Source organism: Enhydra lutris, unplaced genomic scaffold (genome assembly GCF_002288905.1).
Source record: "Enhydra lutris kenyoni isolate GAN:26980312 unplaced genomic scaffold, ASM228890v2 scaffoldscaffold26, whole genome shotgun sequence".
Classification (NCBI taxonomy): Eukaryota; Metazoa; Chordata; class Mammalia; order Carnivora; family Mustelidae; genus Enhydra; species Enhydra lutris.
The window spans coordinates 20,989,947-21,015,217 of record NW_019154110.1 but is presented as its reverse complement, the minus strand read 5'-3'; the positions used below and the strand labels follow the sequence as shown (position 1 = coordinate 21,015,217).

General features: G+C 39.3%; 1 protein-coding gene across 5 annotated transcripts in view; it reads right to left on the bottom strand.

Moving 5' to 3' along the window:
• Window positions 1-25,271, bottom strand: part of LOC111151228 (sperm associated antigen 9) — a 137,240-nt gene that overhangs the window by 12,435 nt on the left and 99,534 nt on the right. For 4 of the 5 annotated variants that reach the window (XM_022509027.1, XM_022509026.1, XM_022509028.1 and 1 more), the window contains 17 exons: window positions 23,910-24,062; window positions 23,322-23,373; window positions 21,450-21,580; window positions 19,417-19,473; window positions 18,025-18,198; window positions 16,910-17,039; window positions 14,573-14,662; window positions 14,022-14,189; window positions 13,417-13,588; window positions 11,790-12,008; window positions 11,102-11,297; window positions 9,439-9,564; window positions 8,152-8,232; window positions 7,294-7,361; window positions 4,626-4,774; window positions 3,278-3,449; window positions 1,296-1,409 (listed from right to left, as the gene is read on the bottom strand). In XM_022509027.1, coding sequence (XP_022364735.1) covers window positions 1,296-1,409; window positions 3,278-3,449; window positions 4,626-4,774; window positions 7,294-7,361; window positions 8,152-8,232; window positions 9,439-9,564; window positions 11,102-11,297; window positions 11,790-12,008; window positions 13,417-13,588; window positions 14,022-14,189; window positions 14,573-14,662; window positions 16,910-17,039; window positions 18,025-18,198; window positions 19,417-19,473; window positions 21,450-21,580; window positions 23,322-23,373; window positions 23,910-24,062 — 2,252 coding nt within the window. Of the gene's footprint in view, window positions 1-1,295; window positions 1,410-3,277; window positions 3,450-4,625; window positions 4,775-7,293; window positions 7,362-8,151; window positions 8,233-9,438; window positions 9,565-11,101; window positions 11,298-11,789; window positions 12,009-13,416; window positions 13,589-14,021; window positions 14,190-14,572; window positions 14,663-16,909; window positions 17,040-18,024; window positions 18,199-19,254; window positions 19,267-19,416; window positions 19,474-21,449; window positions 21,581-23,321; window positions 23,374-23,909; window positions 24,063-25,271 lie in introns of all 5 variants that reach the window. The other variant, XM_022509029.1, reaches the window with a different exon arrangement.

Genomic DNA, 25,271 nt, shown 5'->3' with positions numbered 1-25,271 from the left:
TTGGTGTGATACCAAGTAACATGGAAAGTTCTTACCAAAGCTTCTGTAGACCATCTCTGCTCAAAACGGACTATTTGATTCACTGTGATTTTGCTTTTCTTAATTATAAAGCGATTTCAGAGAATAAGAACTTAACAGGGAGCATTTCCTAAATGCAAATATTTCCCCCTTTTCTTTAAGAAATCGGGTTCAGGGGCGCCTGGGTGGCTCAGTGGGTTAAGGCCTCTGCCTTCGGCTCAGGTCATGATCTCAGGGTCCTGGGATCGAGCCCCGTGTCAGGCTCTCTGCTCAGCAGGGAACCTGCTTCCCTTCCTCTCTGCCTACTTGTGATCTCTGTCTGTCAAATGAATAAATAAAATCTTTAAAAAAATAAAATACAAATAAAGAAATCGGGTTCAAATAGCTATGCTAAAATGGAATTCTCTTTTATAAAGAAGGGAGATGAACTCATGCAGATTTATAAGTAATTGCATAAAAGACAGCTGGGATTAAGAACTTGGGTTCTTCAAAGGCTCCAGACAGACCACCTTCCAAGCATCTCCCCTTCTCCCTGAAGAAAGGCAGGCAATTCCTCAGAATTATTTTATCTAATTATCAACTTATTTTCTGGACTTATGGCACTTGTTTTCAAACCATTCCCGGCCCATGAATTCTGTAACACAAAAATGCTTATTTGATGAATAATCAATGTAATGGAACATAACATGAAAAACATACAATGTACACTTTGTTCACAAAAATAACAATAATGAAACATAATGTAAAAAACATACAATGTACATTTTGTTCACATCCTTTTCACATACAGGAGAGACGGCTTGTCTCCAGCATCACAAGCACTTGCTAACCTAAGAGACTTTCCCCACATTTTCAAAACCTCAAATAAGCCAAGTGGAATATCCTATAGTAACTGCCAGAAGGATGTGAAGAACCAGAATGATTCTAGGCCCTGTTTCTGGACGTTGATGTACTAACCCTTAAGAAAGCCAGACTTCAGCCTTTATTTAAATAATGAAATAGGACTGTGATCCCTGAATTACGAAGAAAAGCCTCCCACAATGGAACATTTTTAGTTATAAAGGTTGGTCCTAACAGACACTATTAATTCGCTACAATGTATACATTTTGTAGAAGTAATGAAGGAACAACAGTTAGGTCTTTGTCATCAGTTTGAGTTCCTGGATTACCACAGATTTGCCAATACCAAAATCATTCCCTTTGCCTGAATTCTGGACACAACTATACCCTGCATCTCTTCTGTCTGCACTGTGACAGTCAGCTAAAAATATACTTACTTTCTGTCAGTGGGATGGAGATGATGACACCGTTTCCTGTCCCCACCCACAAACGATTGCAAGACACCATAAGAGCTGTGATCCTCACAAAAGAGAAGCCCAGTTTTCCAGTACCTGTACAGTGGGTGGGAAAAATTTTTATTGAGAAACTAGAACAGATGATGTCTTAAGCTCCAAATCCCTTAGAATGGCTAGATTAATACAAGACAGAAGAAATGTGACCAGAGCTAGCTGGATGTCTCCTGAAGGTGCACACCAAAGCAAACTTTCATTGGGCTTTATCTCCTGTCTGATAACTCACTGTTAATGGAAAAAAGAAAATTCTACAAGTGGCTGACATTATATTATCATTCAGAAAGAAAATACTGTTAATCAAGAGGTACGACACAAGATTTAATTAAGGAGCTGCCAAACCAAACCAAACCCAAAACAAAACAAAAAAAAAAAACAAAAACAGAGTTTGCCAGATTGGAAAACCCAAGGTCCTTTGTTTTTATAAGCCTAAAGAGTTCCACTTTGCCTTACATTTATTTGCATAGATAAAAACAATCTTTAACGGAACTTACAGTCTTTCCTTATTTACACATTTTGATTCTAGAGCCGTTTTGAAATTTTAGGTTATCACAGGCATGTAATTTAGGGAGAACAGATGCACGTTTTCTATTTGAAGGGAATTTTTACAACTGATTTTATTTTCTGAGACTTGAAAGGAAAATTCTTAAACAGATAATCATACGTCTAAGACAAATAACATTTAGTTACTCACAAGTTCTACTTACAAGAACTGAGAATATGATCACAAACAGCATTAGAAGCCTTAACTACCATTCAGTCTATGTTAGAGATCTTTAACCTATGGTCAAAATATACTACTGAAATTGGGGGGCCTGGGTGGCTCAGTTGGTTAAGAGCCGGACTCCTGGTTTTGTCTGAGGTCATGATCTTGCAGTCCTGGGATCGAGCCCCCCACTGGGCTTTGTGCTCAGTGTAGAGTCTGAGTTAGATTCTTTCTCTTTCTCCCTCCTCATCTAACCCCTCCCCGCTTGTGCACGCTCTCTCTCTAAAATAAAGTCTTTAAAGAAAAGTATATTCCTAAAATTAGTTTGCATTTATGACATTCCTAATACTCAGAGTGCTAGATTAGGGACTAACGATATAGGATGGAACACGCCAGAGATGGTCCCAGCTCTTTGTGGGTCTTCTGGTCTTTGGGGCAAGAAAGACAACAAACTAGAATCAAATATTACTGATGCAACCACAATAACAAGCCCATGAAGAGAAAGCATGAGAGGACCTTTATCAAATTGGGAAATCAGGCAAGGTATGTTCTCCAGCTGACATGTAAGTTTCAGCCTGAAAACCAAGTAAAAAGGGACCAAGAAGAACTTCTCTGGCAGAGGATATAACACATATGAGGAGCCTGAAGTGGGAAGGAACCTGGTGAGCTCAGGTCAGTGTGAGCAGACCAGAGTGAGTGAGGAGAGTGGTCCAGGCCCCTGGACCAGTTCTTCTGGTGTTGTCACAAAATGTCACCTCACCTAAGGTAGGAATATTCTAAAAGTGGCTGGTGTTACATAAGTATGTCACGGTGGTATTGGCACACTGGTTACCATGCAGCGAACAGACTGCAGCGGAAACACAAAGACCGGTTAAGAGCTTCACGGTTATCTAGCGGGGTAAGGATGGTGGCCTGGCCTACAGGGATAACGGTAGAGATAAAGAAGTAACTGATTTAAGATATTTTTGGAGACAGACTTGACAGCTCCCAGTGATGGATTAGGTGTGTGGAATAAGAGAGGAGTCAAAAATGATCCCAAATTCCTGTCAGGAGCCACAGGGTACACAGAGCATCTGCCTGACACTTTGAGTGATAAGAGCTCACCAGTCCTGAGGCAACTTATTCATTCGTTCTACCTAGCATTTGAGACCATTTAAAAATAAAACATTTTCTTCAACGGACATAGAATGCTTTGGAAGCTTACCTAACATTTTGCTTACATAAGGCTCAATGTCCACATCCTGTAGGTGCTGGTAAGTGTGTGCATGATAGAGACGAAGTGTGGAATCCAAACGAATGGAGACCCACACACCGTCACCCACCCACGCAAGCTGCCGCACCTGGCTCTCCTTCCTGGGGTGCGCGTCAAATGATTTCTAGGAAAGATTGTTCGATCACAATGTTATTTTGATTAAACAGGAGTTCATGTTTAAAAACTGTGCTAATTTACACAGCAATCTGGCAGACCATGTATTAGAAGAGGTGCGTAAATACTATTTACTAAATAGGATGACTCTGACATACACAAATGCTTTTATCCCAGACTGCAGAACAATACGCAGAACAAACAGCTTCAGGATGCTAGACTTGGGCACTGTGCAGGGTATCAACTTACCCAAGTAGCACTGGCATATCCAGACTCTGTAACAGTGTTCAACAAAAAGCCTAAATTTGATCTCGGGATTTTGTATTGCTGCAGAGCAATGCATGAAGTAAAAGCCTATTTAAAATTAAACAAAAAGGAACCTACACTGCTCTGTGTGTGTATCTCTGCATGCAGGAACTAGATTTGGAAAAAAGGGATAAGGACTTTTACCTTAAATTTTTCCTGCCCTTTTTCTTTAACAATTAGAATGAATTTGTATATTGCGGCAAAACTTTTAAGAGAGCAATGCTAAGAGGTTTTTATTTTTAAAACAAGTTGCCAATTGCAATCTTATTTCTCAGTCTCTGACACAGGTATGGATTTTCCTGGATCCACGTGGAGTGACAGAGACAGGGGAAACCTCCTCCCACAAAACCCACGCTTAAGTACACATATCAAGAACCAAGAATCCCAAGAATACACGTGTTACATCTATGGATATTCGTACATACATTTAAACATTCATGTGTGAATCCTCCTTCCTTAAAACAAAAAAACAAAAAAAAAAAAACAAAAAACAAAAAAAAACCATTTCCCACCATAGTCAAAAGTGGCAAGAGAGGTGAAGTAACACAGAAAACTGTCATCCAGGGGCACCTGGGTGGCTCAGTCGGTTAGGCCTTTGGCTCAGGTCACGATCCCAGGATCTTGGGGATGGAGCCCCATCTCGGGCGCCCTGCTCAGCGGGGAATCTGCTTCTTTCTCTCCGTCTGATCCTCCCCCCACCTATCTTGCTCTCTCTCCAAAAAATAAATTTAAAAATCTTAAAAAAAAAAAAAAAGCTGTCATCCAATCCATCACTGATGTGCCCTTTAGATTCAGAAAACAGTTTCTAAAGAAGTTAAATATAACTATAGTCTTCAGAAAAGTCAAATTCAGTAACTAAAGTAAGCATAGGTTAACTTACCTCTATTTTCATAGCCTTCGGCTGAACCACATAGACTTTGTTCCTATAGCCACACCAGACTTTGTCATGTACCACAGCCATACACCGGACGGAATGGTGAGGCCGCCCAAGGTCTAACAGGTGATAGTTGGACAAATCCCACTGCCCATCTTTAAAATAAGAAGTAAATTATTAGTTAATGCATATCACCTTTCACTCAATTTTAACATAAGAAACATTGTATTTGGGTGCATTAACACAATTATAGGTGATCACTGCAAAATACCGCATAGTTTATCTTTTCTTTGCGGAGACTGAATTCTCTCCTTTTGTCTACTTACTGCACAGTTGGGGAAGATGTCCCATGAGCCACCCGTGGCCTGGATCTCCACACTCACTCGCAGTGATGTGATAAATCAGATACCAGTTATCCGTTTGTAATAACAGTTTAAGAATCAGAATGGATTTAGTATTATTTTCTGGATAATCTTTCTCTTTCTCTCTCACTTGCATTTTGATTTATATTGTAAATGTTAAGGACAACACATTGCTAATAATACTAACAGTTCAGGAATTACACACCCAATAACCTCCGATGGCAGAAATACAAATGGGAATCAGCCACTGAAAGCTTGCTTTTGTAGAGTCTGCTTGAACAATTTCAGTGAAAGAAAACGTACTGCCTCACAAAGCAGCTGTTCCATTTTACAAAAGCTGTAACTGTCCGAAAAATACTCCCCACACGTAACTAGTTGAATCTAGAATATCATTGCCCATCAGTCTGTAGCTTTGCGCAATGGGCACAGAAGAACTCAGTCCCACTTCGTTACTGCCCTATGTTTTCTCCTCTCAAAATGAAACACTCTTGGGATGTGCTCTGTATGTATTACAGTTTGCAGACCCTTCATCCTAACTCCACTTTGTCTGTTGGTTTAGCATGCTGTCAGTCTACCGCAGCGGAGCAGGGTGATCACCAGTCCTGTTCTGGACACAGGGTTCTAGGAGGCTGAAGGTTTTCAGTAACTTGTATTAAGTTTGGGGTCGACCTTTAGGTACTTCTCATTCTTCAGACATGTTGCTCCCTTTTTACTCTTCTGAACCCCAAAGCAGAACTTTACATTTATACTTATTAGGTCTTTTGTCTGTTCTTCAATATAATTTTGGGTTCAGCTTGCCAAAACATTTATTTTATTTATTTATTTTTAAAGATTTTATTTATTTATTTGACAGACAGAGATCACAAGTAGGCAGAGAGGCAGGCAGAGATAGAGGAGGAAGCAGGCTCCCCGCTGAGCAGAGAACCCGACTTGGGGCTCGATCCCAGGACCCTGGGATCACAACCCGAGCCGAAGGCAGAGGCTTTAACCCACTGAGCCACCCAGGCGTCCCCCAAAACATTTATTACCACATTTTTTCTAGGCTTTTGTACTTATTAGCTGACTGACCACGAAGTGACTGAAAACCTGTGCCTCCAGTTTCTTCATCTATAAAATGAGGATGACAAAAGAACCTTCTTCATAAATTGCTGTGAGGATTAAGCTCAGAGAGTCTACAAAGGGTCTAAACAAGGCAAAAGAGAGCCCCCCACCTCTGATGATATCAAGTCGTTAAGCAGCAATCTCTAGGTACCAGTTAGTTGCCAAGACACCTAGTCATCATCTACTCTTTATTTTTCCAAGCCCAAAAACATAGGAGACTTGCTAAAAATCCAAATTTAGTGTATCTATGCTTATGGAATATTTTCCTGCTCTAGCAATCTAGCAGGTAGGAAATGAATGATCATTTTTGGCTGATACATGTACCAAGGAGTTAGGAAGTGTCATATGCTTACTTCTCTAGTTCCCTTTTAACTCAAGGCACGTTTTCGGACCTTGACCACCCCTCCCATCTGCAGATGATAAATACACTGGTTTTAAAGAGGAAGAATAAAAATAATAGGACACAAAAATGACTAAACCATATCCAATTAAAAACTTTTTTAAAAACTTTCCAAATATAAGTGGATGCAAATTATCTTAAAAATGTTGAGCAACAAGGGCGCCTGGGTGGCTCAGTGGGTTAAAGCCTCTGCCTTTGGCTCAGGTCATGATCTCAGGGTCCTGGGACCGAGCCCCACATTGGGCTCTCTGCCTGCCTCTCTGCCTACTATCTGTCAAATAAATAAATAAAATCTTTAAAAAAAAAAAAATACTGAACAACAAAAATGCCAACCTTCCCTCTCATTAAATGTCTCCTAACTGAAGAAGTGTATGAACGAGAAACAAGTGCCCCCATCTCACATTATGCCAAAGTATCCTGAAATAATAAACACGTGCACTCACTATCTATTGAAGTCATATACTGTTAGTGTTCAGTTTAAACCTTTATTCTCTCTCTCTTTTTTTTTTTTTTAAGATTTTATTTATTTATTTGAGAGAGAGACAGTGAGAGAGAGCACGAGAGGGGAGAAGGTCAGAGGAAAAAGCAGACTCCCCGTGGAGTCGGGAGCCCAATACGGGACTCAATCCTGGGACTCTGGGATCAGCACCTGAGCCGAAGGCAGTTGCTTAACCAACTGAGCCACCCAGGCGCCCTAAAGCTTTATTTCTTCTCTTATTAGGTATCGTTTCTTTAAAACACAGGCCAATCTGCTAGAAAATGATTTTGCAAAGCAACAAATTGGGCACATCATATATTCATAACAACTCACCAACTCCTCTGTGAAAGATTGCAAGGGTGCCATCAGCCAGGGCCACTAACACAATTCCTTTCACGTGTCTGCAAACAGGAAAAGGGATTTCAGGAGTCTCCATCTGGGAATGCGGGAGGGACCACATGCTACTGAACTAGTTCAGAGGCCCTCAGAGGGCCAATCCATGATATTCCAGATATACCAGAACCTAAAGAATATTTTTTTTTTTTGTAAAGTCATCTCTATGCCCAGTGTGGGGCTCAAAGTCACGACCCCAAGATGAGGAGTCACATACTCTATACTGACCCAGCACGGCGCCCCAGAACACACTCTTCTTGAGAAAGTCTTGCTATGAAAATGTCAGCTGAACTAAACAAAAAGCCTGTGCAGTGACTTTCTTATTTCACTTTCCAGCCCCAAGCTGCTCTTGTCACAGAAGGGCCACAGACCCGAGACAGGTGCCTTAAATGGAACTAACAGTCAGCCCTGCGGACTTTGGAGTTTTTGATAGAGACATACAGGAAAGGACTAGTGAATCAATGCCCCAGTCCACAACTCACCAATTCTAAAGACTACCCTCAAACAAATTAATAGGTATTCATTGGTTCTCTCCCCAGAGTACTACAGAACTCACCTGACAAGTTGGTGAGGAATCAACCTGACAAGTTAGACTTAAAGCTCTATATAGGAATTATTTTACTTTGTAGTAAGTAAGAGTTTCAATCTCATTCAGCTTCTCTGATTCCACAAGTGGGAAAGAAAAATCTGGATACTGACTTAATCATGAAGCACATGTAAGCTTTAACAGTCTTAAAAAAGATAGCTTATACCAAAATACATATTTTTGAAAGGAAGAATTTCTAAAATAAAACTTACACAATACTGAGAATCGAATCTTTAAGTTTAATAGAATGGAGACATTTCCTCCACTGGGCTACAGATGAGTGCACATACAAACTGCAAGAACAAAATCGAGACTGGTAAGGCACAGAGAACAGCAAGTTGTTGCTTACATCCAATAATGACCACAAAGTTCCCTTAGGAGGTAAGAAGAGTAACACAAAAATCTTAGGAAATAACAACAACGAGAGTCTAACGCAAAGAAATAAGCTGCTTACGCAAAAGGAAACACAGAAGAGGGAAAAGTCAGAACTAGAATAATGCACGGTCAGTTCGTTTCAGGTTCCCACAGACTTCAGAATCCTTGGCTAAAATCTGTTTTAAAAAATGACCTTACTCTTCTACTACACCAAACTATAACTTTCTGATGACACACTAGCTTACATCAGAAAGTGGCAAGCTATGGCCCGCAGGCCAAATCTGTCTCCATACAGTGTGCGAGATAAAAATGATCTTCACATTTTTAAAAGGCTGGGAAAAATCAAGAGTATCTGTTGACGTCTGAGGCTTTCAGCATCCACACAGTGTTCCAGGAGCCCAGCTGCGCTCCGCTACGTGCGTGCTGCCCGCACAGTGGCTATCTGTGCCAGCACGCCAGAGCTGAGAAGCTGCGAGAGCTCATATGACCACAGAGCCCCATACATTTCTTATCTGATGCTTCAGAGAAAAAGTTGGTTGACCCTCCACTCTGTAGTATTAACTCCTAAGGAAAAGATGCACTAGTGACCTTACTTAACCTGTGCAGAAGCACAGTTTTCGGAGACTCCTCATCGTACTAGAATGTGAACAAACCACATAACGTTCGTCATCATCTCCTAGGCTTTCAGACTGGGATCTGTCTGGTCTCCCTAGTGTGTTTCACAGTTACGTTCAGAATGAACTGGGCCTTCTTGCAGCCAAACAGATTAATCGTTGGTATTTCCTGAATACACTCTAGCCTATATAAGCCTCCTGTGCACCCATAATTCCATCTCTGGGCTGTTCAGGATCTCCTATTTCTGGATCACCCAGATTTTCAAGTTTTATTTACCTCTTCTTCCAAGAATATTACATAAAGGGAATATTCTGTGACAAAGAACTATATGATTTAGCACTCATAAACAATGCAAGTCCAGTTTATGAGGTAATTAGAATATCATCTCAAAATTTGTAAGTACATAAAGTTCTCTGCTTTAATATGCGCTTTTTGTTGTATGCCTATGCACCACATTTTACTTATTTATCTTCTGATTCCAAAAGGTAGTATTAAGAGTTGGCACCTACCAGCCATTTTGAGCTCCAAGCCACATAGTTGGTAAAAGGCTACTCATCTTCTGAGCTTCTTCTCTCACCAGGTCTTGTTCATTTGGCAATACTGATAACTGATCTTTATATGCATCCAAGTCATTACTAGCAAGGTGGGGAAAAGGAAAGCATCTGAGTATGCTTAGCTGCAGTTTTTAGGGACTGAACATTTCCACATTTTAGTTTATTTTTAGATTAACAGCTTGGAGAAAAAAAAATCAAACACCAGCATTCCAGAAAAACCAAATTTAAATGCTTATCATAAATATTTCAACAGCTGTACCAGAAGTAACATTAACATACTAAAGAGAACCAAGGTGCAGACAAGGGAGTTAAGACATCGTAATATAGCAGTTAACATCCAGACTTATAATTATGGTTCTCCCTTAGGGTTATTTTGAATTTTTTAGTTTTTTTTCTTAGGGAAAAGAAGAGGAAGGCATGGTTTGTTATAAGACAAAACACACACACACACACACACACACACACACACACACACACACAGAATGAGTATAAAGAATTTTCTAGGGGCGCCTGAGTGGTTCACTAGGTTAAGAGTCTGCCTTTGCCTTAAGTCATGTCCCAAACCCCGCATCAGGCTCCCTGCTCAGTGGGGAGTCCGCCTCTCCCTCAGCTCATGCTCTCTTTTGCTCTCTCTCTTAAATAAAATCTTAAAAAAAATTTTTTTTCTAAAATAAATTATTATGCTAAAACATACTCATATTCTCTCCTAAGACCTTCCTTCTTTGGATTGTCAGAACATTTTTAGAAAAAGGTAAGTGGGCTACCAAATTCAAGAGAGAAAAACTTGTTATTCCTAAAAAGAGGACTTTTTTTTTTTTTTTGAGATTCTTTTTATTATTTGACAGAGAGAGAGAGAGAGAGAGAGAGAGAGTGCACATAAGCAGGGGGAGTTGCAAACAGAGGAAGAAGGAGAAGCAGGCTCCCCGCTGAGCAGGGAGTCTGACTTGGGACCCTGGGATCATGACCAGAGCTGAAGGCAGACACTTAACTGACTGAGCCACCCAGGCACCCAAGATGACTTTATTTTTATATTGACAAATGTTAATAGACACAAACATCACTCTATAAACAAGAGGAGGAATATTAAATTAAAAAAAGAATCACATTTAGACAGATCTCTATCAGCTTTCTATAAAGGCCTAGAGAAGGCAGAAAATAATGAATTCATTAAATGGGCCTAGATTTCCTATTGCTTTAAAGGAAAAGCTATTTGCCAGAAAACAAAATTTTAAAGTCATCCAAACCCACATGGGAAATCTAGACTGTGAATTTCACAGCTAACTGGGGTTGGAGTGAAAGGAGGGCTGGGGAGGAAAATGGCACGGTTACAGTTGGAATGGGAATGAAAAAACAAATCATATCAGAGGAGAAAATGACCAGGAAGATTTTGACTACTGCACCTATAGGCAAGGGTTTGTTTGTTTTTTTCACCTTGTTTTGTTTTTTAAGTTAGAAGGAATAGAGAATATAAGGGGAGCGGAGTGGAGGGGAATCCAGAGCAGATGCAGTGGAAGGAAAGATGGAGACCTAGTGCGAATACTGTGGCTGCTTGAGAGGATTTTCTTCCTTTCATGTGAGCACTTTCCTGGTTTCCTAAGTTGCTGACCCATCCGCATACCTTGACTGATACACCGGCGAGAGGTCTTCCGGGATTTGAACTCCCAGAGGATCTGTGAAGACGTGTTCCGTGTACACGCCGGGCTGGGAGATGTCCACGGTGTCTTCAGTTGACCCTGCATTGCCTTCTGTGGCTTCCGTTGCTTCTTCTGCTGTCGGAACGTTTTCATCAACCTCACTATTTTCTGCTTCCTTTTCTACAAAATAAATAAAACATGCTAACTATTCTGAGTTTGAGCTTTTCCCCACACAAACCACCGCTACAGAATTCCACTCCACCTACCCCATTCTCCTCCACCCTATGCCATGAAATACAGAATTCTTGGGTTCGTTTTTGTTTTTAAAGATTTTACTCATTTGACATAGAGACAGCGAGAGAGGGAACACAAGCAGGGGGAGTGGGAGAGGGAGAAGCAGGCTTCCTGACGAGCAGGGAGCCCAACGTGGGGCTTGATCCCAGGACCCTGGGATCATGACCCGAGCCAAAGGCAGACGCCTAAAACTGAGCCACCCGGGTGCCCTGAAACACAGAATTCTTGTTTTAATAGGCATTACAACAGTATTACAGTGTCTTCTTTTGAGCATTTCACCCTCATTACTTGAAGATCTAAATCGAGTAGGAGTCTGTAATGAGGCCTCTGGGATAGGCTCTGACTCCATACTGATGACATGAAAGAGGAGAGTGATACCTGGTGGTTTTTCCATCACTGGAGAAGCACCGTTAGTACTAGGGGAAGTGGCAGCTGCTGTCACACCTTCTGCAGAACAACCAACCACTGTGATGCCCCCCAACAGGCTGTCCGTCTCTGCTGAGCTATTGCTGGTCATGCTGCCACATAAAGACGCTTTGTCTACCTGTCCAGATTCTGAAAGCTCTTCTCCGGCAGGGTAGTCTGTTTCTCTTGCTCCTGAAAAACAAGATAAACCTTTTTCTAATAGCTAAGTAAGTAAGGTTTGAAATAAGAGCGTGCAGATGGGACAACTACTTAAATACACCGCCAGCATGGTAACTTTAGATTTTATTTAAATTAACCTTTACAAAATGAGAAAGTAACTTCAAAAATTAAGATAATACTTCTATTACTGCAAGCATAACTAAACGTGAAAATGTCAGAAGTGACACTTCTGTTCTTACTGAGTTCCTCAGCAGCCACCTGAGGTTAAAAACAAGGAAATCTAATATCCGATGAGTCAGTAAAAATAATTTTTTTAAATTATCAAGTATACTATTTGAAATATGGACTTCCACCACTATTAAAAGCTCATCGCCCTAGGTGTACACAGTGTCTTAAGATATTAGTAATACAGGGGCACCTGGGTGGCTCAGTGGATTAAGCCTCTGCCTTCAGCTCAGGTCATGATCTCAGGGTTCTGAGATCGAGCCCCGCATCAGGCTCTCTGCTCAGCAGGGAGCCTGCTTCCTCCTCTCTCTCTGCCTGCCTGTCTGCCTACTTATGATCTCTATCTGTCAAATAAATGAATAAAATCTTAAAAAAAAAAAAAGATATTAGTAATACATTGAAAAACTGAGCATTTACCATATAAAGATAAATTTCTTTTCCTTTATTCAGAAGGCTGTTCTTATTCATAGCACATTAAAATATTTTGTTGCAGTAAAATATACATACGTAACATCAAATTTGCCATTTCAACATGTTTAAGTGTACAACCCAGTGGCATTATTTATTTACACAATGCCATGCAACCACAACTATTTATGTCTGAAATTTTTCCAGCACACCTCGCAGAAAATGTGTCCTCATCAACCCTGTTCCCCGAGCCTCCCCCGCCCCTATTCCTATTAATCTCTAATCTACCTCTGTCTTCATGAATTTGCCTAGTCTAGATGGCTCATATAAATGGAATCATACAACATCTGCCCTTGTGTGTCTGGTTTACTTTGCTTAGCATGCTTCCAAAATTAATCTATGTTGTAGCATGTAACAGAATTACATTTCTTCTTCTGACTAAATAATATTCCATTCTGTAGACATATCGTGAGCACCCATTTTAAACCAATGTTTTAACATTATGTAATATTCAATCCATAACTTCAGAAGCCTTCTCTTTCTCATCAATCTAAATAGTCCCTTGCTCTTTGTCCACCAGGCATCTTCTTATGTTACCACTGTTTTATTCTCTTTGTAATATTTGAAAATCTTATTTAGTCATTTATTTCCAGTCTATTTTTGGTCCTCCCCAGCTAGAACATAAACTCCATGAGAGCAGTGCATAACTGTACCTCCAGCAACAAGTCAGTTCCTGTCAGTAAAAAGGTGTAGATGGTAGGAAAAGAGGGACATGGCTTCCTCCTACCTGGTACACTTGCTATACACAGAACATGAGAGTTGCAAACAGTGAAACTGTCGAGGATGTTGCCTGGTTGAACAGCATCAATAATGATGACTTTTGTAGCTGAATGAGTGCTGGTACAGATCCAGACTAGACTGGATAATTCTTCTTGATTTTTTAACTCCTTCTGCTGTTCCTATGTATACAGAGTAAGAAAATGAATGTTTAAAATGATATATATGTATACATATTCATACAGCTATGCTATAACAGTAAGGTGTAATACAGTTTTGCATTTGTTTTCAGATTATTTGAAAAGGTTAAAAATACAACCACCTTTCAATATTAAATAGTAAAGTAAAAAATACCAGTTAAGGCAGGTTAATGATAAAAATGTTCTATATCTTGATTTTGATGGTTTTTAAACGGGTGTATTTGTCAAAACTCTTCGAACTGTACCCATTTCAAGTGTGTATACCTTATCATATGTAAAATACACCTCAGTAAAATGGATCTAAAAGAGAGTGTAAGGAACCTGCATAATAATCCCAATTAGAAGCTGGACCAGAAGTTAAGTTTTGAACCAAAAAGCTACAACCAGAAGGTCAAACATTAGTGCATACACTTACCTTAAGTTCCTGGTCTAACTTGTCTAAGCTACTCTGGGATGCACTTCGCTGTTTACTGCCTTCTGTATCCAAGCCAGCAACATCCTTGTAAAATACACTTGCTCCAACAACAGAACCACCATCTCTGGTCTTCCCACCTGATAAATTGACTCCAACAGCACACCACAGCTTTTTGGGTTTGAAAAAAGGTGGGGGGGGGAGGGTAAGGAAGTCATTTTCTTTCTAAAAACATTTAGAACTTTTCACATTTCTTTAAAAATCTAATGATTATGAATATAGGTCTTTTTGTTGTTGTTGTTCCTTTCTTTCAAGTAAACTCTCCCCAGTGTGGAGCTCAAACTCAAGACCCTGAAATTAAGACGTGCACGTTCTACTGAGTCAGACAGGTGCCCCATGAATACAGGTCTTTAATATTCAAAGTATCCCAGTTTAAAATTATAAAATAAACAATAACCTCACCCACAAAAGCAGAATTTAAACTTTTCTGGTTTCAGAAAGAAAACCCATCCAGAGTTTAAGAAATATTTCCTTTAACTTCAAAATTAATTTACCTTCATTGATGTATCTTTCTCATCTAGAGGTCTGAGATAGACGGGCACAGGTAGATTTTTCATCTTATTTTCCCCTTGGCCATTGGTCACCTAGTAATTAGAGGGGGGAGAGAGAAAGACACATTGGTAAGTCTCATCAAAAGTGAGCTCACAGAACCACTGAGCCATGGGCAAGCAATGCTGGTACATCCTTCCTCTTTGAAATCATGTCCAAGTTAATTCTGTTATTCTTATTTGAAAAAAAAGCAGAAAGTCAAGTGGCAGTTAGAAAAAATAAACAAGATACTATGGGAGCTCAGAAGAGATACACTACTTCAGGTACATGTTAGTATGTTTGTGCGTGTATATGTGTACTCACGTGTGAGTCTTTCAGGGAAAGTGAATATGGAAGTAGACAAGTAAAGCTCGTGTAAACCTGAACTGAGGTTTACGCCAACAGTTTGGAAGGTTACATGACAATGGCTTCTTAAAACTTCTAAAAAACAAAGGTTTTTCTGAGTACCTGGGTGGCTCAGTCAGTTAAGAGGCTGACTCTGAATTTCGGCTCAGGTCATGATCTCGGGGTCCTGGGATTGAGCCCCACATCGATCTCCCTCTCCCTTTGCTCCTCCCCTCTCCACTGCTCACCTTGCGTGTGCTCTCCCTCTCTCCCTCCTTCCCTCTTTCTCACTCTGAAATAAATAAATAAATCTAAAAAAGATATATATATTTTTTAAGATTTTATTTATTTGACACAGAGAGAGAGATCACAAGTAGGCAGAGAAGCAGACAGAGAGAGAGAGAAGCAGGCTCCCTGCCAAGCAGAGAGCCTGATGTGGGGCTCGATCCTGAGATCATGACCTGGACTGAAGGCAGAGGCTTAGCCCACTGAGCCACCCAGTGTCCCGAAAAAAGATATTTTTAAAAAAATGAAATCTTCAATTAAAATACAGCAAGATACACATGAAACTCAATAGCAAAAACAAACAAACAGATTAAAAAATGGGCAAAGGATCTGAATATTTTTCCAAAGAAGATACAGACCGCCAACAGGTACATGTAAAGATGCTCAACATCACTCATCATCAGGGAAATGCAAATCAAAACCACAATGAGGTATCATCTCACACCTGTCAGAACTGCTATTATCAAAAAGACAAGAAGGCAAGGATGTGGAGAAAAGCAAACGCTATGTACTGATAGTGGGAATGTAAACTGGAACAGCCATTATGGAAAACAGTATGGAGGCTCCTAATAAATAAAAAATAGGGGTGCCTGGCTCATTTAGTTGGTAGAGCACGCGACTCTTGATCTCGGGGTCATGAGTTCAAGCCCCACACTGGGCACAGAGATGACTTTTTAAAAAAAAATTAAGAATAGAACTACCATACAATACAGCAATTCCACTTCTGAGTATTTATCTGGAGAAAACAAAAACATTAACTTGAAAAGATATAGGCACCTCCATGTTCACTGTAGCATTACATACAGTAGCCAAGACATGGAAACAACTTAAGTGCCCATCAATAAATAAATGTGTAAGGGAAATGTGGTTTATAAATACAAAAGAATATTATTTAGGCATAAAAAAGAACGGTAGTTTTCCACCTGTGACAACATGAATGGAACTTGAGGGCATTATGCTAAGGGAGGTAAATTCAGACACAGAAAAACAAATACTGTATGATCTCACTTCTGTGTGGAATCTTAAACAAACAAACATACAAAGCTCTTAAACACAGAGAATAAACTGGTGGCTGCTAGAGGCAGGGGTGAGAGACAGGTGAAGTGCTTCGTAAAGGAGGTCAAAGGTACAAACTTCCAAAATCAGTCCTCGGGATGTAACGTATGGCACAGCAACTCTAACTAGTAATACTGTACTGCACAATTAAAGCTGCTAAGAGAGGTTAAAGTTCTCACCACAAGGAAAAAAATCTGTAACCATGTTTGCTGATGATGTTAACTACAGTTACTGTGGTGATGATTTCACAATACATAAAAATATCAAATCATCATGTTGTGTACCTGAAACTAATATAATGCTGTATGTCAATTATCCCTCAAAACAAAACAACAAAAACCAACAAAAGAAAACCAACGGATTACCTCAAGTCCGTGCACTTGGTAAACCTCCTGTTGACCCCCTGCCTCCTCACAGACTCGAGCATTTCTTTTGAGTTCTGAGGCTCCAGAAAACAGCCTGAGAACCACTACCATCAACCCTTCTGCAAGTGTGTGCCAAGTCCACGAACTTAAAATGAGCAGGTTTGAGACAGGTATCTAAATTCCTTCATGCCCAGACATACTCCTCTCCCCTAGCACTTCCCACTAGATGCTCATACCATGTTCACACCTTACCTGTTTGTACTTCTGAGGCAGACTCCAGCCAAAAGCCTGCACTCTACCATCTTCCTTCTGAACGTGGGCCTTTACCTGCCGATATTGTTCTCTCTTCTGTTCTCTGCGTGAGGCTAAGCTAGCTTCAGTTCTAAAATGCAAAGAAATTTCCCTTTTTAATTAAAGGAATATAACAACAGCAAATCTCCCCTTTCCTGCTGAGACAGCAAAAATGACAACAAAAAAATTACAAAATTTCAGTTAAGATTACTTCAGAGATCTGCCTAAGAAGTGTTATCCTAAAGCCGGCCTTTTAAAGTTGTGCAGTGGGTATAGCAGTCAAACTTTAACAGATTGGCAAGCAGCTTACTTTATTATGTTGAATCATCAGCCATCCGATTTCTATTAGGTTTCAGATTTTGGCCACATGAAAGGGAAAAATTCTTAAATATTTTTAGTTCCTCCCCTTTCTTTCTTCATTCAGCAAATAGTTACTGAGAATTTTCTCATGCCAGAGAATGTGCTAGAAGTGACTAAAGATCAATAAATCCATATATTCTTATGAAGATAATAAAGGTTAATTTCTGGACACCACTGCTTTGTTTCAGAAGACAGAAACGCAAACTAACTTGCTGTGTATGTCTTAGTTAACAAATCTGTGTGTCAGGCACTTTACAAACCCTGGGTAATTTAACCCTAGTGCCTCTGAGAGGCTATCATACTCCATTTACAGCCAGAGAAACTGGGGCGAGAGGTTAGTTTGTCCAAGTTCATGTTCACTTAATGAGCAGCAGAGTCAGGAGGGAAAATCAACTTCTGACACCAAAGTAAATGTTCAAACATTTAGGATAAAGGCTTATATAGGCCTTTAACATTTTGCTAATATTTATCAGTGTTATTGAGCAGCAACAAAGAGATATTTTAACAAATTCTTTTTATGAAACCTGTGAAATGCAATTTTCATACAAGATATTGACTACAAGTCTTAAAGGTAGGCAGCCACATTACTTTATAGTAATTTTTTATAGGCTTCTTTATAGACTTATGGGCACCTTACCACTGATCTGATAAGGGACAAGAATGTTCTGAACTATTAACTTATTTGGAGCATAACTACTAGTCCGCAAAATACTTACTCTTCGCTAAGGAAATCAAAGGCTTTGGACTTATCCCCAGGGAGCTGAGATAAGGTGCTGCTTCTTTTCTTGACAGAAGGAGTAACATGAGAGGTGGGTGCATTGTATTTTAAATTAACAGGTGGTTCAGGCTTCTTAGTAGTATTACTTGAGGAGCTGAAAAGTCGGCTGAAACTAAAAAGAAAAAAGTGAGAGAGCAAGAGAGAGCAAGAGAGAGCACCCACTAGAGAGTGTTATTACATGCACTATAAAAAACAATCCATAACTTTCCATAAATTCCAGAGAGCTTTTACAGAGCCATGAGTTAGAAACTGGCAGAAAGATTTTTTGTAGTCATACACTGCATCCTTAGCAATAACTCACAGCCAAACTCAGACATTCAGGAAAGAGGAACTACTGCTTAGAATGGCAGATCCTCGCACTTTAATTAGCAATTCACATAATGAAAGGAAGAAACGCTGAAGTACAGGGAACTTCTTGTAATGAAGGAGTAAGATGGGTCCTAGTAGTTGTTTTTTTTTTAAAGATTTTTACTTTTTTAAATTTTTTTATTTGACAGACAGAGATCACAAGTAGGCAGAGAGGCAGGCAGAGAGAGAGAGGAGAAAGCAGACTCCCAGAAGAGCAGAAAGCCCAATGTGGGGCTCCATCCCAGGACCCTGGGATCATGACCTGAGCCGAAGGCAGAGGCTTTAACCCACTGAGCCACCCAGGTGCCCCAGGAGTTGTTAAACAGCAAGGTTATAGCTGCATGGTTTGAACAGAAGCTTAGTTTGCCAGTTCTAAAAGTAGTAAGAAAGTACTGGAACACTTACTATCATTTTAACACACATCTTAAACATTTTCTCACTAAGCTCAAATTATATATCTACCTTCATATCCACTTAAAAGAATTAACAGTTCTATTAATAGCAGATTCACCAAAAAGGGTAAGTTTAAAGTATAGTAAGTGTGCAGTTCTTCCGGCATGAACATAATTCAACTCTGAAACACACAAACACACTGACCTCTCAAACCTACAGACATTAATTTCTATGCTTTCCTTTGCAAAGTTCCTTACAATCACACAACCAGTGAATCCATATAACCTATTTACTGAGGATCCACGTAATTATCACTCTGAATAATTCCCCATAATTTTTATTTAATTTAGCAGAAGATTCTACCAAGTGCATAAGCAACAGGATGCAGCTTACGACAGCATATGTTTGTCCTCAAGAATAGCCTTACCGAGCTGGCATGCTACATATCAAAAAGAAAAAAGTTCAACTTAGCTATATACTCCAAATTTTAAAAAGAAAGGAGACACAAAATCATTCTCAGAAATATATTTTGACTATAATCTTGTCTCAAAGTGCTCTCTAATGTTTTTATGTGTTTTTAGATACTTACAACTGCCAAATGCTTGACCTTTTTTTTTCCTGCATGGCTGGATTTTCTCTTGATGCACTATATTTAAAAAGAAAAACAAAGAAAGAAAAAATGTTTTATCAGTGAGGTGTTTTAGCTTTTTATCTGAAGAACAGGGGACACATCGAAGAGTTCAGTCCACTGACCAAGACAAGATTGTCATCTCTGCTGAACAGATAGCCAACATGCCTGAATGTAAATATTTAAAAAAAAAAAAAAAAAAAAAAGGATTTATTGAAGAGAGATATCTTCAATAAAGGTATTATCTTCAATAAAGGGGAAAAGATATTCTCCCTTTTGTCAAAATATTGTCTTGTGACTCCTTAGCTTTACATAAAGGTCTCGAACGTGCTCATGTTCCAGCTCTCATAAGATAACCTGTACCTTTACTATTCTGATGGGTCATTTTTCATAGGACTAATACTTTCCATTACTGAAAAGATGACCAAAGAAAGGGATAAACTGGATTGATAGGTAGTTCAAGAAAATTTCAGAAAATAAGATGCTCCAAACTAATTTAGTAAGGTAGAAAGGATTCTGCTCTCATTATCAGGGCTCACTTTTCACATTTTTTAAAGGACTAACTTGAAAACATCTTTTAATTCAATGGAAAAGTTAAAAAAAAAAAAAAAAGGCACCACTTTTTTTTTCACTTGTGGACTAGCACATGGCTGCTAGAATCAAAAATAGCAATGAAAAGTAAAGCCTGCTGGGGAGCCTGGGTGCACAGTTGGTTGAGCATCTGACCCTTGGTTTCAGCTCAAGTTGTGATCTCGGTGTTGTGAGATTAGGCCCCATGTTAGGCTCCATGCTGGATGTGGAGTCTGCTTGAGATTTTTCTTCCTCTCCCTCTGTCCCTCCCGTTCGTGCTTCTCTCTCTAAAATAAATCAATCGTAAAAAAGAAAAAAGGAAAGAAAATGCACTATGTCTCTATATACCTCAATTTTTAAGAAAAATTTAGTTATTTATTTGAGAGAGATGGTGGGGGGAGAATCTCTAGCAGACTCCCCACTGAGCACAGAGCCCGACGACACAGCCCAATCTCATGTCGCCGTGATCATGACCCGAGCCGAAGCCGAGAGTCAGAGGCTTAACTGACTAAGCCACCAAGGTACCCCATGTCCATTTTTAAAATATTTATTGTTTATGTAAAATCCATTAAATGTTTGAGTTAAGAACAAGCTTCTTAGTACATTAGCTTCTTGACCAATTAATGAAGATCAGAATACTGATCTCCTTCCTTCTCAGCAGCAATTACAAGCTTAACAAGTCATAAATGTCCTATACACAGTACTTTCATTCTAGTATGACACCAGTAAAGGACATACAAACTGTTAAATAATGTGATCGCAAAGTAAAAGTGGGAGGTTAAAAAATATGTTCATAAACTTTAAAACAATGTGTCAGTGTATCTGTACTATTATTGGTAAATCTGACATGGGAATCTAAACTCAAAAATACAGGCAAATTCGGGGGCAGCTAGTTCACGAACATTTCATGAGCTTTTCCTGTTACTGAGAATACGGCCATTAGATGGCAGCATTAGATGAGATCTAAGATCAGATCAGTGAAGATGTCTGCGGAAAGTACATTTTGTATAAACAGCCAGAAAGGGGGTGCAGGCGGGGAACTGGACAAGAGTATTTTACATAAAGACAGAGTAAAAATGACTTAGTTTTTTGGGTGGCACGTGAAATTCGTATCTTTCTCTGGCATTACTGTAAAAGTAGTATCAATTTCTATATTCTTTTGAAAACAGACCATCATTCCTAAGTAATAATAATTACCTTTTAGAGGTTATGGAAACATTCTCCAAGCGCCCTTTACCCACAAAAGGCACTCATTTTGATCATACATACTGTCCCTAATTCCTAGTGTTATTTCAGAAAGTATTTCCTAGTAAACAGAGTACGAGGTTTGGATCCCCAAGACTGGACTCCAGTTCTGAGTGAAGGAATATTCAAACCTAGGAAACAATATTAGAAAAGCGCCAAAAGGCACGTCTCTCACGAACCGAATCATCTCTGTCCATCGAACAGCTTCCTGAAGCTCCATCAATCTCTCCTTATATTGGTTTCTCTCCATTAGAACGCGGGCCATTTCTACTCTAGTAAACCGCTTCCTCTGGGCTGTGGGAATATCACTCTATAACAAAAAGAACACTGCAGATCACTCTGGGAGCCTATATCTGTTTTTGGTGTTATGTTAAACTTTAGCAGAATCAAAGCTTTGAAACATTTCTTAATTTCTCATCTACTGGATCATTTAATGAAAAACAACCTAATATAAAAATAAAATCAATAAGATATTTTAGTAATTACTTATGACTGAAAAGAGGTAAACAATTTAATTTCTGAATAGAAATACAGATATTTGAACATACTATAAAGGAAATACAAAGACCAGAGTAGATTCTGAACTAAAACCAAGAAAGATGAACAAAGTTAATCTGTTGACATAGATTTAACATGCTTGCCTGGAAATGTTCCTCTAACAACATTATTTTAAGTTGATATTCTTTAACAAATACTAATTATTCAGCAATTTTTTACAAGTTAGTTTTAGTTCCGAAAGGGGTTAACTTATCTCAAACTACCCATCATCTACATATACTGGCTAAGTACCAAGGCACCCAATGGAAATACAAGCTGAAGACAAGTGTATTAACTCTAATTCTTCTTAGAGAGAGTGAAGGATGTGAGTGTGGTAAGACTCAAAGAAATATGCTCAAGTCAGCTTTCTTCTACTGTCATTCCTAAATGCTCTTCTGAGGAGGAAGACTGGTTTAATTATAGGGCTTTTTTTTTGCAAGTGTGAATAAGAAAGAGGCTGAGTTTAGCCCTCGGGGACCTCCTCCTCTGTCCTCCAGCAACAACTTTGCCTCTCCTTTAAAGGAAGTCAAACAACAGAGGATTCAAGGACTGAATATTTTCAAACATAATGCTGAGTAAAAGTAGTGGATCTCTAAGTATAAAATAAAAAACAATGAAAAATTAAACCATATTTTATAAGGATACATATATGTGTGACATGATAAAATTATTATTTTTTTTATTTTAAGTGAGCTCTAGACCCAGTGTGAGGCTTGAACTCACCATGACTCCAAGATCAAGAGTTGCACGCTCTACCAACTGAGCCAGCCAGGTGCCCCCCCAAAATCCTTTTTTTGAAAGGTAAGAAAATGATAAATACAGGATTGTGGTCTCTTCAAGAGGGGAGGTAGCTTCAATGTTTGATAATGTTCTAGTTCTTAGATTAAGTGGTGGGTTCATTATGTTAATTTATTATGTTTCATAACTTACCTATGTTATGTATATTTTTGGTATGTACCAAGTATTACATATTTTTTTAAAAAAAGCAAGATTGCAGGGGCATTAAATAATCATTCTGTATAGGGCACCCTGTACAGGTGCTGTGATGCTAATTATACTGGTAAAAACTCTTATTTAGTCTTTTGTATTTACATATGTTGAAAACAATATAAGCTGACTGCCTATTACTAAAGTTTTAGAATTCATCTTTTTTATGTTTAATACTATTAAACAACTTTTATAATACTATTAAACAACTTTTATAATCAAGCTTTCATATTTCTAAGTAAAAATTTGAGACAAAACAAACAATACTGAAATCCAAAATATTGCGGCTGGTCCTTGAGCTTGACCATACAAACAAGGTCACAGCACAGAGCCACAGGAAAAAAATGAGCACACCACACATAGCCAGAAAGCTCAACCTCCAGATACCATGTGGAAGAGTGCGCTGTCCTACTCATGACCACAAAGTGATCTTCTATCTTTCTATAATGCTATATCCAAAGCTTCATTAGTAAGCTTTCTTAAAAACCAAAAAGGATTAAGAAAAAAATCTGACATCATAAACCTACATCATCATCATCTTTTGCTTTTTGCCGTGCATCTTCGGCTTCTGCGCGAGCTCTGGTGGGGAAAAAAAAAAAAGAACATGTTATTTGAGTTGCGTTCATCTTTTCAAGGAATAAAAGAGTAGGTCAAAATTTTTAATTGACACAAAATGATTATTCTTCTCTTTCCAGAGTATTTAGTTCCCTTCACCTAGGGGAACATTAGTGCGGCACTGTTCTCAGAAAAAAAAGTATTAAAGAAAGCTGGGTGAAAGGAAAACAATGTTTCTAATTTTCTTATGAGCAAATTTTCGAAAGGTTCTAAGTTTTTTCACTAGGATGGTGACAGCCACAAAAAGTGACAATGATAAGGCTGGGCAAGCAGAACGGTGCACTTACAGCAGAGCCACAGGGTACTAGGCTCCCTTAACCCTCCAGCACCGTCTGCTGCTCCTGAATGGCTGGAAAGGGCCACCCACTGGGGCTGGAGAAGGCTACCAGTGGCAGAGCTGGCCCAGCAGGGGTGGGAGACACACTTGTGACCCTTTGTGGCCCACCAGCAAAGACCCGTCAGAGATAGCCGGGTTCAGAGAGGCCAAGGTTTAAACTTACTTCCTAAGCTCCTCCTCCAGCTCCTTGTTCTTCTCCTCGAGCTTCAGCTTGGCTAGTTTCACAGCCTCCAGCTCCCCCTGCAGCACGTCCTTCTCGCAGGTCAGCTCATCCACCTTTGCAATCAAGTCGTTCTTCACTACATTCAAAGCGTGTCTAAGAAACACGTATTTTGCGTATATCGTTACAAATGGATACCCTTCCTGTCTTCAGCTTGTTCTCTTACAGATGAAAGGAACTACACAATCAAAGCTGACTAACTTAATATTTTGAAAATCTTCTAGCCCGTGTTGTTTGTAGATAAAGATAAAAAAACACACAACCATCAAAGTTTTTACTCTTCCCACTTAGCGAAGAATAAACAGGGAAAGCAGAGCAAACCACCAACAAAAATACCACAATTAACTAAGATGAAATTTTTACAAAATAGCATCCATAAAGGTACTATTGTTAAACTCAGGGGGAAAAAAATCAGCTAGTCAACAAATTTATCTTTGAATTTACCTTTAATAATTAATGAGAAAAAAGTATAAACTTGGGGTGGAAATCTGGGGGGAAAATTCTTTTTTTTTTCCTTTTTAATTTAAATTCAATTACCCAAGGTATAGCATTGGTTTTTGATATAATGTTCATGGAAAAAATAAATCTAGGAAAAAATAAATACATCTAGTTCTTTTGCGTACAGGTGGGCATAGTGCCTCATTAACTGCATTCTATTCTGGATCTACACAAATGTTCCAAAATTGCTCTGACACAGCAAATTCACAAAGGGAACCAGGCTGCTCTTCCACAGGACTCAGGACCTGCCCCACTAACCAAGACTCCCGTATGTTTGAGGTTCTAAGGCCCCACAAATTACACCTGAAAACCGTCAACTATGGAGGACAGCTGGGCGGGGGATAGATCAAACATTTATGTAGAACTAAAGAAACCCCAGGAGAAAAAAATAATAAAATAGGCATCCTCGGGGAGGGAGCAAAAAAAAAAAGCGTATCAACTATCCAAGAAGGTTAAGAGAAAGACATGAATATCTGTAGGGTGGAAAGGAGATGAAAATCTATTTCTGCAAAAACCAAAGCAACAAAACCTATCCATCAGGGAAATCAGATCCTATTGCCCATTTACTCCTGTGTGCACACAAACCAAACTCACGGAGAAGGCGAACAAGACAAGGGAGCTAGACTGTAGTCATATGCTGTGTTAAGCCGAACAAGCCGATGACTAGATGAGAAAATTCAGTATCTTACATTCCTTGTTAAAAATCTGTATATATTGGGGTGCCTGGGTGGCTCAGTGGATTGAGGCCTCTACTTTCGGCTCAGGTCATGATCCCGGGGTCCTGGGATTGAGCCCCGCATCGGGCTC